The sequence below is a fragment of the Streptopelia decaocto genome (genome assembly GCF_964273445.1).
Source record: "Streptopelia decaocto genome assembly, chromosome: 4".
In the NCBI taxonomy this organism is placed as follows: domain Eukaryota; kingdom Metazoa; phylum Chordata; class Aves; order Columbiformes; family Columbidae; genus Streptopelia; species Streptopelia decaocto.
The window spans coordinates 31,375,170-31,389,231 of NC_138658.1; the positions used below are offsets into that span (position 1 = coordinate 31,375,170).

At 41.4% G+C, this 14,062-nt stretch overlaps 1 protein-coding gene across 2 annotated transcripts in view; it reads right to left on the reverse strand.

Moving 5' to 3' along the window:
* SH3D19 (SH3 domain containing 19) overlaps positions 1-12,067 on the reverse strand; it is an 83,019-nt gene extending 70,952 nt beyond the window's left edge. For both annotated transcript variants that reach the window (XM_082052147.1, XM_082052146.1), the window contains exon 1: positions 11,718-12,067. In XM_082052147.1, coding sequence (XP_081908273.1) covers positions 11,718-11,835 — 118 coding nt within the window. In that variant the 5' untranslated portion in view covers positions 11,836-12,067. The remainder of the gene's footprint in view (positions 1-11,717) is intronic.
* Between the last annotated feature and the right edge of the window lie 1,995 nt (positions 12,068-14,062).

A 14,062-nucleotide genomic window follows, 5' to 3' on the forward strand; every position in this document is an offset into this window, starting at 1 on the left:
TGAAAGTTTCCTAAACTTGTGTGTTCTGGCCACAGGCAGGGTAATTTGAGGCTACGACTGCAGGGGATATTACTTCCACCATTTAAACAATTTCCTTTGACCTACACAGTAAAAAACCATGTGTTGTAGAAACAGCCTTTGTAGTATGCATTTCAGATAATCATTTACCATTTTTGAGAAATCCCACCCTACCTTATTACTTTCAAAAGCCAGAATCTCCATCTACTATGCTATATAATAAGAAAGTTTATTCTTGGATGTAAAACACTTGGCAAATTTTCTCCTTCCCACTCTCTTCGCCAACCCAACAATCCTGTCCCATTGCACAATAAAAAGTTTTCTGAATTTGCTTATCCAAAACAATATGTTTTTACTGTTGAGATGGCAAACCTCAACAACAAATGTCTCCAGTGTAATCTTATGCATTATGCACGTGGAAGTTAAATCTTATTTATGCGGGTGAGACATGGATTCACAATGAAGTGTTGAATAACAATTCAGCAGAAGATATTTCTACTTCTGTATCATAGGAAACTAATTCAGCTTTAAAACAAACAAGAAAAAATCCTTTCTAGATTATTTCATTTTATGAAGCCAGTGACAGCAATAGAGACAACGGTGCTTCCAGTTTAGGAATTAGACATTATGGTGAGTGCAACTAAGTGCATAGGTCTGCACTTGGGGAGGAATTTTGAGACTAGGGGGATGAAATGACACAGAGAAAAATAAAATAACTTATTAAAAGATTGTAACACACTCAACCATAAAAGAACAAGCTCTATAAAACTAGAAGAAACATAGCAGGCAAATAACAATATTTACTTCTCTTAAGGTACCACTGAAATACTCAATAGCTTGTTCTTGGAATATTTTGTGGTCCCTTGTCACTATTTATGATAAAAGAATCATCAAATTGTTCACCCAGTCCACATAAAGGCACCTAACAAGAGAACATTCTTAAACCTTAACTGTTTTTTGCAAGTACTGATTTTCTGCAGAAATGCATTTGAAATTAGCCTATTAACAAAATATTTTCCTCCAGTGACATTGGTAATTCTGTCCAACAGTAACACAGAAATAAAAAGTTCTGGTAAGGGAATGTAGCAATTGCTTCTCACATGCACAACAACATGGATCATTCCCAAAAAGGTCTCTTGTGCTTTACGATAAAATAAAGATTACAAGATCTAGAAACATCATAAAAGGGATTAATTCAAAGGTGTAAAAAGTTGATTTAATAATGTATGTACCAATAAATTGTTTCAACCTGAGATAACCCTCATCCATTAGCTTTGAGCACACACTTGAAAGCTGTGCAACTCCAGGCTAGTATTCCACAAAACAGGAAGCCCAGCACTTGTCTATTCTTGAAACATGTCATATTTTAATGCATATCATTTGATAATGTAGAGATCAGCATCCAAAATTCATTTTTTTAACACGTGAGTCACCTGGCATTCTGAAGACATTTTACTGAGGTGTGAGATGAGTTTATCCACATCTATGCAAAGCTAAGTGTTAAACATCTACCAAATTCCCTTTAAGCTACCTCAGGCTCCTTCGTTACTGGTGTAATGTGTGTGTACATCTGTATACATGTCACCTTTGGTCCTTGAGGACCATCCTGACCAGAAGTCACTATGTACAGCTGGATTCCTTGCACTGTGATTTCACCTCCCACAGAAGACCTGTCTGTGCACTAAATGTGGCCACTCTGTAGCCACGTCTTTCACATCCATGAGAAAATGAAGCTGTGCAGACTCACGTGATCAACACTGTATTAGGATCTTACTACAGCTTGAGACAGGAGTTTGAAATGAAAGGCCAATTTGAACAGTGGGAGCACTGGTTAATCAGCAAGGGCGCCAAACAGCAGAGGATTTCTGAGGAAGCCCCACAGGTCCTCAGTGACTGTGACAAGGACTGAAAGATGCAGCCACTGGACAACAGTGCCATTAACTTCCTAACACAGATCCACTTGCCCAGCCAGTGGGGAACATACAGGTATCCTCTCAAGCTCCAAAACACAAGAAGATAACAATGTTTTATTAAAAAAAAAAAAAGGAAGACAGGAGGAAAAAAGAGCGGGACAATAAGAAAACAGCAGGCCACAGAACAGAAAGAGCACCTGCTGTGATGAAAGAGAGGCAGCCAACCCTTCCAGAGCACCAGGCGCCAATACCACTTTGTGAGAACTTCAAAACTTCAAGCAGGCTCAGCAAAAATATTACTGTTCACAACACACAGCTTGGTGTATTAATTTTTAAAAACTGAAAACATTATTTAATCCAGCACAATTTACAAAACACATACAAATCATAATAAAAATACTGTAGTTTCTCTGTATATAAAATGAAAGCTCTAAGTCACAATTCTAAGAAATGCCTCATAAACAACCACTCGTATTCAATTCATACACCTTTCATTCTTCACATGTGGTCCTTGTACTTTAGACAAAAGCTGACAGCACCAATCTCTGGGCTCCTGTGAAATGACAGTATTTCACAGAGCTTTCTCATCTGTTTTTCCACGTTTAACAATTGTACTTCCTCCTTGTACCAGTACCTCAAAAAATGCAGAATAGAAAAATCAATACTTTGGAGAAACACCTTTCCTCCCACGCACTCCCAGACCTCTTCTCTTCCCACTCCTGTGCACACACCAAAAAGGCCTACAGGTCATGTCAGAGGCATCCAACCTCTGTAAATACACTAATAAGTACTTCTACGTCGCTACTGTGCCAAGAGTAAAACACCATAATGACGGACCTCAGTTAAATAGTTCTTGATAATGGATCCACCAACATCAAGCTAGTGGAGACCAATTAGAGAAATGCAGTGTGCCTAATGTCACAGAAGCAGCTACCATGCATTCCCCAGGGATTATGTTGGTGATCTATGAAAAGCTTTGCACACCAGCATGGAAAAATGGATTTTGTCATCATGAAGTTATGCCCATGAACGCTGGATAGGTGAGGTCTGCAGCGTTATCCCATCTCATCGTTCAGTGATACCTGTCCCACGCTGGTAGTGACACTCTTCCAAGCACTGTCTTGAACTGCTTAAACAATGGACATGGTAGACTACAGCAGGTGTCCCACGCTCAGGAACTCTGTTCTCAGGTGAACTTCACCATTCCAGTCTGGAGGTCACTTTGTGTTCCTTCAGACATACTTACAACAGTTGACAAGCTTATGACAACTGACGCTTGCAGCATTTGCTATCAGATTAACTGTGGCACCTGACAATGTCATTTTCAAAGTACTAGGTTGAAGGAGAGAGATTTTTTCCAAAACTTTTACTTTGATCCCAAGTCTCACATTTCTATTAGTTTCTGGGCCCTAGATTTACAGTGCAGACAGTCATAAAACGAATACAGCACGCTGATGGAGCAATTTATTATGAGAAAGTTATCAAAATGCTGAGCTTGTTTCCAGGCGTTTATGTCCCATCGCTTCAACAGGATGAGCTAACAGTATTTTAATCATGAATAACATCACGCTGCACAGTTCACTCAAAAATCCTTATAAATGATTTAACACAGATGTGCACAACCTGAATCAATTTTCATGTGCAGATCTGTGATAGTGAGTGGTCAGGTTTTAATGCAAGACAGAGTGCATGATGAATACAAATTTATCATCTTAAGAAAACAACTGATACTAATTGTAGCTTACCTCTTACAAACAGAATCAAAATGTTATAGCTGAAGAAAAACATCTAACAGCTTGTTTAATACATACAATATTCTGTCTAGAAGAAAAATGGATCAGAAACCCCTTTGTAGGAAACAGTGCCTGAAAATTTACCTACAATTTTAAGAGTGTATATCATCATGCTCAAAACTATATTAAAAAAGCAAAATATAGATAAGAAGTTTCTCATCATAATTCAAGAACTAGTGAATATACAATAAAAATACCAACCAGTATGTAAAAGGTAGTAACTGATTTTATGTAATGGATAATTGTTCTCTTTACCACCATGTAAGATTTGAAGATCAAAAGGGTAAGTGGATTACAAAAAGGAATTGAATCCATGAAAGATGAACCCACTGGCAAGTAATTAGCAGGGTCTTTCAAATGCAGCCTTCAAGAAGTTGCTAAGACTGACTGCAGAGGGGAAGAAACCTCTCTTGGATGTAAAAACTGTACCCTAGGAGATGTTTCTTGCACACTTTCCTAAAGACACTTGTAGGCAAACGTAAGAAATGGGTTAGCTGAGATGATGAACTAGTCTGATCTAGTCTGATCTTGTCTGATCTAGTATCATGTTCCTAAGGACATGAAAATTATAAAATTCTTGTTCCATGTTTTTTTCAGTTTGCACAATGAGGCACACATAGGCTACTATCACAGTTCTGAAAGGCTGAAGCAGTACACCCTATTAGTTATAGGAGTGATAATGTCAGTCATTTGAAATCTTCTGCATATTCTGACCCAATCACATTTTCTCCAAAACCTCAACAAGCTGACTGAGGTGGTGACTCACACACTAAATAAACACAACAACTTCTTACAAAGCTTGAGGGAAAAAAAAGGCAGTAGCGAAGAAAAATAACAGTGAGATCTGTTGCATAAAGCTTTTACTATGGTGTAAACATTTTCAGCCTTGCTTTCATCCAGTCCTTCAAGCTGGACCCAAGTACAGCTACATACAGGATAGAAAGCAGGTATAGATTTGTTTTGTAACATATGCAAGACTTCATAAACCAAGTAAGTTGATATTTGAAACATCTTGCTTAGAATTCCATTAAATATTGTAAGAAGATTCTAAATTCTCAAGTCAGAATGTCAAATTGATATTTTTAGAATAATAGATGCAATCCATATAAATCTCTGCTGATTTACCATACCACCTGAAGCAGTTAGTGTAACACAGCACTACATCAGACAGTCAATTTAAAAATATCGATGACCATAAAATCCTGTGTTTTTCAAAATTCATACAACGCTGAGGGAAAAAAGGAAGTTTTCCTGCTGTGTGCCATCAACCACTAAATCTATGCTTTCCTCCAAAACTTATTTTTGTCCTTCACTGAAAGGAAGGATGCTTGCCAAACATAAACCACAGATAAACAGATGATATTAATACATTGTCTTCTCAAGTCTGCTGTTGGAATGCTTCAGTAACTTTGGTGCATGCTGTTTTCCAAGTGAAGAGAAAAATCTTGGCCAGCAATGAAGCCAGTGCTTCCACTCCATTTTGTACAGTTTTAGAACCTGAATAAGTGAGGCAGGATGACACAATGAGAAGGCTGAAGGGGCTGGACTTCTGGAGGCAAAGCAGCTGTGTAATAGCACCATGCAGCTACTTGAAGGGTAGCAACAAAGATCCCAAGTGCAAACTCTTCCTGGTGTACGTGGACAATATTACAATGGTCAAGGGTTACAACTGTGGCTTGGGAGGTTCAGGCTGAACGTGAGGAAAAATTCTTTCACTAGGAAGTAGTGCAGCACTGGAGCAGGTTACCTGCAGAGGCAATAAATCCCGCTCTTTTGGGAGACTTTTCAAGACACAGCTGGACAAAGCCTTGGCTGGATGGATCCAGCCTTGGAAACAGTTCTGCTTCAAGCAGGAGGCTGGATGAGGTGACCCCATAGCTCCCTTCCAGACAACATTTCCATAGCCAAAACCACAAAAGCATCAAACCAACAATCCAATGGCCACAAACACAAAATCATCAAAACAAAGAAACTGAACTATGCTAAATGTAAAGTACTGTATATAACTATAGATAATCAGCATCAACAGAAGAAGTTATGTCTGGCTTTAAGTGCTATCAAAATAAAATTTGATTTCATACTGCACATATTGTAAGAGAGACTTATTGAAAGGACACACATAGAACTACATCAGTTCTTAATGGAGTGTCAACACCACTTCTCTGTTGTTTCAAGATTTTAAATTAAGGCTATACTGTCAAATGCAAATATTAACAAATTTATTTACAAATTAATATTTGAAGTTTTTTCCATCTGTAAACAACAAACACTATGGTAAAAGCTTGTTGCAAAGAGGTTATGACTCATTCTGCCCTTTGCGTTTATCACCATTCTTTATGCAACAACCCAGATTTATTATTTGTTACCTTGACAGGAAATGATTGCTTGCAACACAGTTAACAACAAGGTCTTCAGGCAATCATAATTCAATGGGTTATTTTCTTGGGCTACAAACTCGCCACTCCCTAGGCAATGATACATTTTTGTGCCTTGCTTTGGCTATAAGCTAAACAAAGATCATCCATTTCATCACTTCATAATAATTATTATTCTCTGTCCTTCCAGAGCTTCCTTGGCTAGGGAGTCCCCTTAATGACTATCAGACGTCACTTTCCTAGAGCAGCCTTCATTTTCAGCAGCCTGTTTCTTTAGACAATATACATTCTCTGTGGTTCAGTCTATACTCTTGGTCAATTAACTGCAAACATTTTTTTTTTCTTGCCACTGACAGTACACTTGAATGTCAAGATATGTTGGTGCATTTCCATGTATAGGCTACATTATGTAACTTCCACAAAAAATTGAGTTAGTATCTTACATTTACCTCAAGCAAGCTAAATTCAAATACTATGAAATTTACTGGAAATGTGTACAGTAACTTCAATGGGCTACGGAAAAGGCCTAATCAGATAATCTTTTTAATACTTACATGATACAACATATTAGCACCAGTTAAGAGATTATTACAGAAGAATTACAGTATTTGTGCTCTTTGTATTTTAAGCGTTTTACTGTGGTGGTGCCTCAAGCAATTATTAAAACTGAAGCTCTTTAGCCTGCATTGGGACTACAAAAACAAAACAGACTGAATCTCAGGAGAAAGAGGGAAGAGACACCCAGCTGGCAATCAGTTCTACCACTTCTGGAACTTGTGAGTCAATGGATTAAATAAATAAAACAAATAGCCGTTCCCACTGCCCCAACTCTCCTCCCAGGCCCCTTTTTAAGGGGGAACTGACCAGCAGATCATAGGTAGACTTATACATTTATTCAAGACAGTTGATCAGCTCTATTGGGATTTTTTTTTTCTTCTCTAAATAAGAGACAATAAACAGGTACTCTCACTATTGACAAGCGGAACAAATTCCACATCAGCACTGAAGGACGCAGGCATGCAGACAAAGAAGTTTCCAGCTGAAAAATGCTGACTTTGGTAACACACAAATCTTTCAACTTCTTAAATACAAGATTTAGTTAAGATCTGAAGAACACAGCGACTATTAATAACTCTTGCAGTCACCTTTTTCCTAATCATGCTTTCTCTTGGAGAGTACTAAGGTTGAGCTGTTCATGTTACGTATGATCCAGTGAACACCGAAGGACAACATCACTTCATCCGACTTAAGAATTCCGTGAAGAATCTCAGACCATCTTATACTTTCCTTCTTAAGACCAAACACATATTTTGCATTAAGATGTGAACAACTGCTCAGCATTCTTCTTTCAAATTCTTAATTTATCTGTAAAAAGTCCAGGATGCCTGCAAATTACTGTTCACAGAATTTCATCAGATACACTACACAAATGTACCCCCATAACCACCCAACATGTTGGGCAGTGAAATATTCAGCCTTAATTTGTTACATTGGACACAGCTCATTGTTCTCAGCTTCTGAAACAAGTCAGTGCCAGTTTGATGTGGAAGTTTTGGGAGTGTAAAGAATTGATCCGACTCTGAACTAGATCTTGTTTTGGCAAAAAAAAAATCCCAAAGCACTCAGTCAATCAATGAACCAAAAATAGATAATTTCACCCATAATCTAAAACTACCCACAAGAGTCAAAAAAGTTCCAGAAAGCATCTGGAATTCTATGGAAAAACAGAATATGAAAAACAAAAATACCCAAACACCAAACAACCAAAAAAAAACGCAGTGATGTTTCAGTCAGCATAGCAAAACTCATGTGCAAAATTTACAGCCTCTGTGTGGGAACAAACCACTGACAAGCATTTGCGATAAGTAAAACAGAGCAATTTAAATTAAGTCAAAGCCTTTCCTTGTATTATTGACCGTCTGTACTTTCAACCACACATTAAAGTACAAATCACAATAGCTCTTCATTATGAACTTCAACAAATTTCATTATTGACTTCTATATTTGGCAATTTTATTTTAAGTAAGGAAACATCTGCTACATCCACGATGGGCTATTTTTTCTCAAGGAACACTGACCAGAATTCAAATACAGATACCAAATATGTTAAAAATTTATTGTGCACTTTAGATAACATCAGAATACTGAGATTCTCCCTCAGCCCTAATGCGGCGGCAAAGACACACAACAAACCAATGCAGTTCGTGACTAAGATCTACTATATTCACTAAAAAACTTCCTGCAAATCCACTTATTTTAGTCAGCAGTCACAGAATCAAAAGCTAGTCAAAATAGGAAAGCATGCCAGATTAAGTTCCAAAGTTAGACTGGAGAATGTCTGTAAGTCTTTGGGGAAATAGGATTTTAGTTTGTTTTTTGTTGGTTGTGGTTATGGTTTGTTGGTTGTTTTTTTTTTTTTGTTTCCACTTTATTAAAAACAAACCAAATAAAAATACATTCTAAACCAAAAACTCCAGTAAAAATCCAGTGTTCTTTATTACTTCCCAGAGCAATAACGTATGTAACAGAAATATGCAACAAGGGGGTAGAAATCAATCACATTATTTTACTTATTAACATTGCAGTAAAAAAAACAACAAGGCTGGCTGGCTTCCTTTCCCACAGCAGGTGACCAGCTGATTCAGTTTAAAAAACCTATGCAGCTACTTTTATTCTTCTCAGTTTTTAAAGAATGTGTCCTAGTTCTCCTACCTAGTACTTAAAAAACTATACATATAAAAAAAAAATCAATTGGTATTTTCTCAAAGGGAAAATCTTTTAATCAGAAAAGTCTCAAATTGCTCTACTTAATATCTTCTCCCAGTTTTTCCAGAACATGCTAATCAAAAAGCTTTCTTGAATACAGAGAAGACAATTTCATCATGATGACATGTAGTGGGGTAAGAACAGGCAGACAAGTCAGCTGAGATGTGACTACTCCATGAACAAGGATGGTTCTGCCACTTTCATCTGCTCATGTCCCCAGGTTTTCATTCCCTGTTTTAACATCAGCTCTGGCACTTGTCTAGTGCTTAAGCAAGCCTCTTCAGCGCATTAAACCGTCAAAAAAGCCCCCCAGTCCAATCCAGCAAAAAACATCAACCAAACAAACAAGCCCCCAACCAACCAAATAGAAAACCCCACATGAATGGATCTCTAACAGCTTGCAGGCTGCAGTTTCACAGCAACCTAATTCCTGGCTGGCATGGTCTCTTACCTCCCTCCCGCTGCATGTTCCTTCTCATTCTCTTGTGCCAGCTTCAACATTCTTTAGAACCTGTACAAAACCATTCCAGCGAGCTGAATCAGCAAGCTCCTATCCACTAAAGAGAACAAGAAAAATAGCTCTCTACTTGACCAACGTACCAGAACAGGTTGGTGCAGGTTCTAGCAAGTGCAAGGGCTCCAAGAGAGGCCTCAGCAGCCACTGGGTAGATCAGCCCAGGTTGCCACCAAACCACAGCTTTGGTCCCTTCACTCACCAAGAGGCTGGACAAGTAGCAGAGCTGGCATATGGGAGAGAGCAGAAGTTTACCTCCATGAAAGAGACCACACCTCTAGCAGCAGCAAGCTGTTGGATGAGTTTACCTGGCTTCATCCTACAGTACCTGATGTGGCACAACTGTGACTAGCTTCAAGGGAAAATACTTCTTCCTCGTTTCACCGTCTCCTGTGTTCTGGTCCTCCAATAAAACAGTGATAATTACATGTCTGAGAGTTTACTAAGTCAGAAGCATTTGTGAACTTTCACCTTCCAACTACCACTTTGCATACACGCCTTGTACGTGCAGGACAAAGGTGAGCAACCGCTCTTATGCACGTTTATGCATAAGCTGAACATACTGTAAATTCAAGCTGCTCACATTTACCATTAGTTTGACAGACTGATACACCTAAATTGACAGTCTGCTAAGATGCAACTACAGCTTTTCCTAAACCCTGCAAAAACATCCAACAGGCTTATTTAACACCTATTTACATTACCATTTTGGCAGTATAACTGCATGTTACATGAAAAAAGCACTTCTTTTCAATAGGCTTGTAAATTAAGGCATAAGAGAATTGTCAAGTAAGGGAAGAAGAGGTAACTCATCCACCTTGGGTGATATTCTTAATGGTTGCTTTAAGAATGCTCCGCTGGGAATCTTTGTGCCATTTTCCACTGTAGAGTCTTGCAAACAGATGGAAAGAAGGCGAGACAGCTAAAGCAGAATGCCAGTCATTCACACATACTTTACACTAGTAAGGTAAGCAGTGTTGGACCCATTTCAAAGGACGGTTGTCAGGGCAAAATAATAACAAAAACTAGGAAAGCATACAGGCCCTTTATTACTGATTCATAGCATTTCCCCAAAGGCAAACTCTGGGTGCAAGCTTTGTTCCACAAGAAGAAGGCAAAGAGTATATACATATACCAACTGTAGAAATAATTATGTTTTCCGCTAATAGAAATCTCCAAAAGAAACACCCTTAAAAACCACACATCATAACTAGCAGCTCGAACATTTAGCTATTGGGGAAACCGTACAGGAACCAACACTTTTTTTTGCACCCTACTCGAGACAAGACGAAACCCTGCACACAGGCCAAGCCACAATGATTTCAATAGGCTCCTGCTAATCCTGCACCTGCCCAGAAATGCAGTGACACAACCAGGGTCACTGGAAGCCACAGGCTGGAAGCCACAGGGCCTGCATGTTGCAAATTTTCCTCTGCATCCCTCAAATTGCCGTGCTTTTGTCATCTATGAGGGGTCACTCAAGTTCTTGTTGCTCAAATGCATGCAAAACCACGTGAATTGTGTAAGTTACTACATTGTTAAAGTTGTATCATAATAATTAAAAATCAGAATCTTTGGAATTCAACTTTAAATATGCAGTGTGCCTGTAGTTCCCCTAGAAACAGACCTTAGGAAAATTATTCATTCTAGAGGGAATTTTACATTGACAGAAAAAGAAAGCCTACATTCACACCTCAGTGACTACAGAAAAGTGATATATGCATTGCCCTTCAATTAACGATGATGTCTGAATTAAATACTTTCAATTGCTACCAGGGTCCACTGGATTTCGACATTTCAAATAAAAGCATATTGTGACCTCCAAGTCTCTCTATTGGGCTGTACCAATCTGCTTGCTCCCAAGTTCCCGTCCCTACGCCTTCTCCTACACACCAATTCTTGCCTCTTGTTTGCCAAGGCCTGCTGTCCATACCCACACACAGGTGGTTACATGTGGAGAACTTTGATATCGAGGTGTTCCTCTACCTTGGTACTTTCAAGAAAAAAAGAATTTTATTTCCCGATACCGCACCCTAAGCGTCTGGACGTGTCTCTGGCGGGCAGCGCACGGCCGTGTTAGCATCAGCTGTGAGAGGGCACAGGCTCTGGGGCTGAGCCTCGGGCAGCAGAGCCCGTGAGCTGGACATGCCTGCGGCTCATGCCGGCCCGCGGCTCGGGTGCACCTGAGCTGACCCGAGGGCGGAGAGGCCGGGACGGCACACACTGGGGCGGCACCGCCGAGGCCGCCCAGCCCCTGACAGGAATCCAGGCCCGGCGAGCGGGCCGGGGCCGGCCCAAAGCGAGCGACGCCACGGCCCGCCGCGCGCCCGCCCCTCACCTGCCGCCGAGCCCAGGGCGACCCTCCGGTGCCTCCTGCCGAGCTCCCGCAGCTCCTCCTCGTCCTCCTCCAGCCTCCAGGCTTCGGCCATCGGTGGCGGGGGGGCGGCTGAACGCATTCAAAAAGCGGGGGCTGCCATACCGGCCAGCGGCCGGGGGCTTCCCACTCCGTTGCTGGGCGAGGCCGGCACGTCCCCTCAGCGCGGCCGCCCGGGCCTGCCCGCACCTGCGCCCTCACCGCCCGGCTTCTCCCGGCGAGCTCGCAGCCCGGGCCGCTCCGCGCTGCTACCGGCGGGGCGAACGGGGACGAGGCGGGAGCCAGTGGCGGCCTTTCCTGCCCATCCGCGGCTCTCCGGCGTCAGCAGGAAACCCGGCGGCCGCCTGGCACCGCCACAAAAGGGGGCGGAGGAGGCGGCGGCAGGGGGAGGTACCTGGCGGTCGCCGCCGGACAGCGCTCAGCTGCGGCGGGCAGCTCGCCGTGCCCCGTGGGGCTGAGCCGGGCTGGCGGGCTCGGGCCAGGCTCGGCTCCGCCGGGGCGTCACCGCCGGCACTGAGCGGGGGACGTGTGACCCCGAGCAGCCCTGTGCTGAGGCCAGGGGGCTGGGGGCTTCCTCCTTCACGGCGAGGGTCGGGAGGTGACAAGGGCAGTTCCTGTGAGCGGGCCGAAACGGCGGGGGGTGCTGCCGGGTGGAGCAGCAGCCCGGCCCGGCCGAGCTGGGCCCTGGGTGGCCCCTGGGCTGAGGGAAGGCAGGCGGTCAGACGGCGGCCGGCGGTAATTCGCGGCCAGGAGGATGTATTTCTTGGCGTGGGGCTCCTTAGGGTGGTTTAAACTACTTAAGGAGAAGTAATCTTACAGACACACTTGAAATTGGTGAGGTACACACAGTGCAGATGCGATATGAAAAGTCTGGCCACGTTTCAAGTGGAACAAGTAGAAGTCAGCTGTAGTTTTAGCTTTTTTTTTTTTCCTTGGGCTCAGTTGCCCATATCTATAATTGATATGATATCATTTCTTCGTTCCATATACTTACTGTAAAACCAAGCCATCAACATTTTTACAGATGAGTCCACATTAGGCATCACTTAAGAAAAAAGTATAAGGAAGTTAAATTCAGCTTCAGAGCAGGTGAATAAGGGACAGTAAATAAACAAAAGCATGCGACCACAAATTAGATCAGGAAGATACAACAAAACATTGAGTAATCCTAATGTTGAGCAATATCTGTGCTGACTCACTAAGTACTGTCTACTTCATACACTGAATAAAGCAAATCATGCAGGTTGAAAAATATATCACAGTATGTGAATACAAATGAATGCCTATACATTTCTTAGTGTTTCAGTGCCTGACTTTACAATAATTGTTCCCTAACAGAAGGATTTTTCACTGGAAAGTTTATTGTTCAAGGGTCATAATAGTTACACTTTAGAAGGACATAAGGCTTTATAGTATAAAGGAACATAAGCTAGTCATAAAACCGTAGCTACAGCAGCACTATATAACAGATAAATCAAACCTTCCACCACAGGTATGTGTTCCCTGAAGCCTCATGCTTCAGATGACCTCTGCATGGGTGGATTGCATAGTAGTCAAAGGATCTCACCTCACAAACTAAAATGCAAGATCAGCATGCCTTGTACATCCTCTAAACTGGATGCAAAGCCCCTCAGTGGAGCACTGCTGCCAGGTGCTGCAAAGCCTCACCTGCAACAAAAAAACACATGCAAAAATGTTCCAATGCAGAAAGTATGAGGAAGAACAGCAGAAGACAGGGAAGTCACTGGTATGCACACGAGCTGAGTGAGGCAAAGAGAATCTCCCCTGTAGAAGAAAAACAAAAAAGAAAAACAAAACAAAACAAAAATGAACACACACCCCCCCATAAAAAAGCAAAACACACAAACAAACAAAAACCAACCAAACAAAAAAACACAACAAAAAAAACCCAGTATGTGTATTCTGGTTCTTTGCTGTGGAGCCAAAATGCAGCACCTGTATTCAGCTCTTAAACCCCACTAACCACAAAGAACAAAAAAGTCCATCTGTTTTCCCCACTTCCTGAATGTCTCCTTTTTATACTAAGTGTTTCACTACGGCTGGGGGCGGGGGGAAGTAAAGGAAGCATGCTATCATGTAAAATTATCAAGGAAAAAACAGAAATATACCATAGAACATAATACATAAGGAATTGAATTAAAACTTCTTTTGTTGCTGTTGATGAAATTAACACAGAGTCTTCCAACCATATAAAACTGAAAAATAAATTTGAAGAGTTCTTGGGCCTAAGAAAAACATGCTGAACAGAGTAATTCCAGCTATGGCTAAGAAAACATTCTCCAAAATCT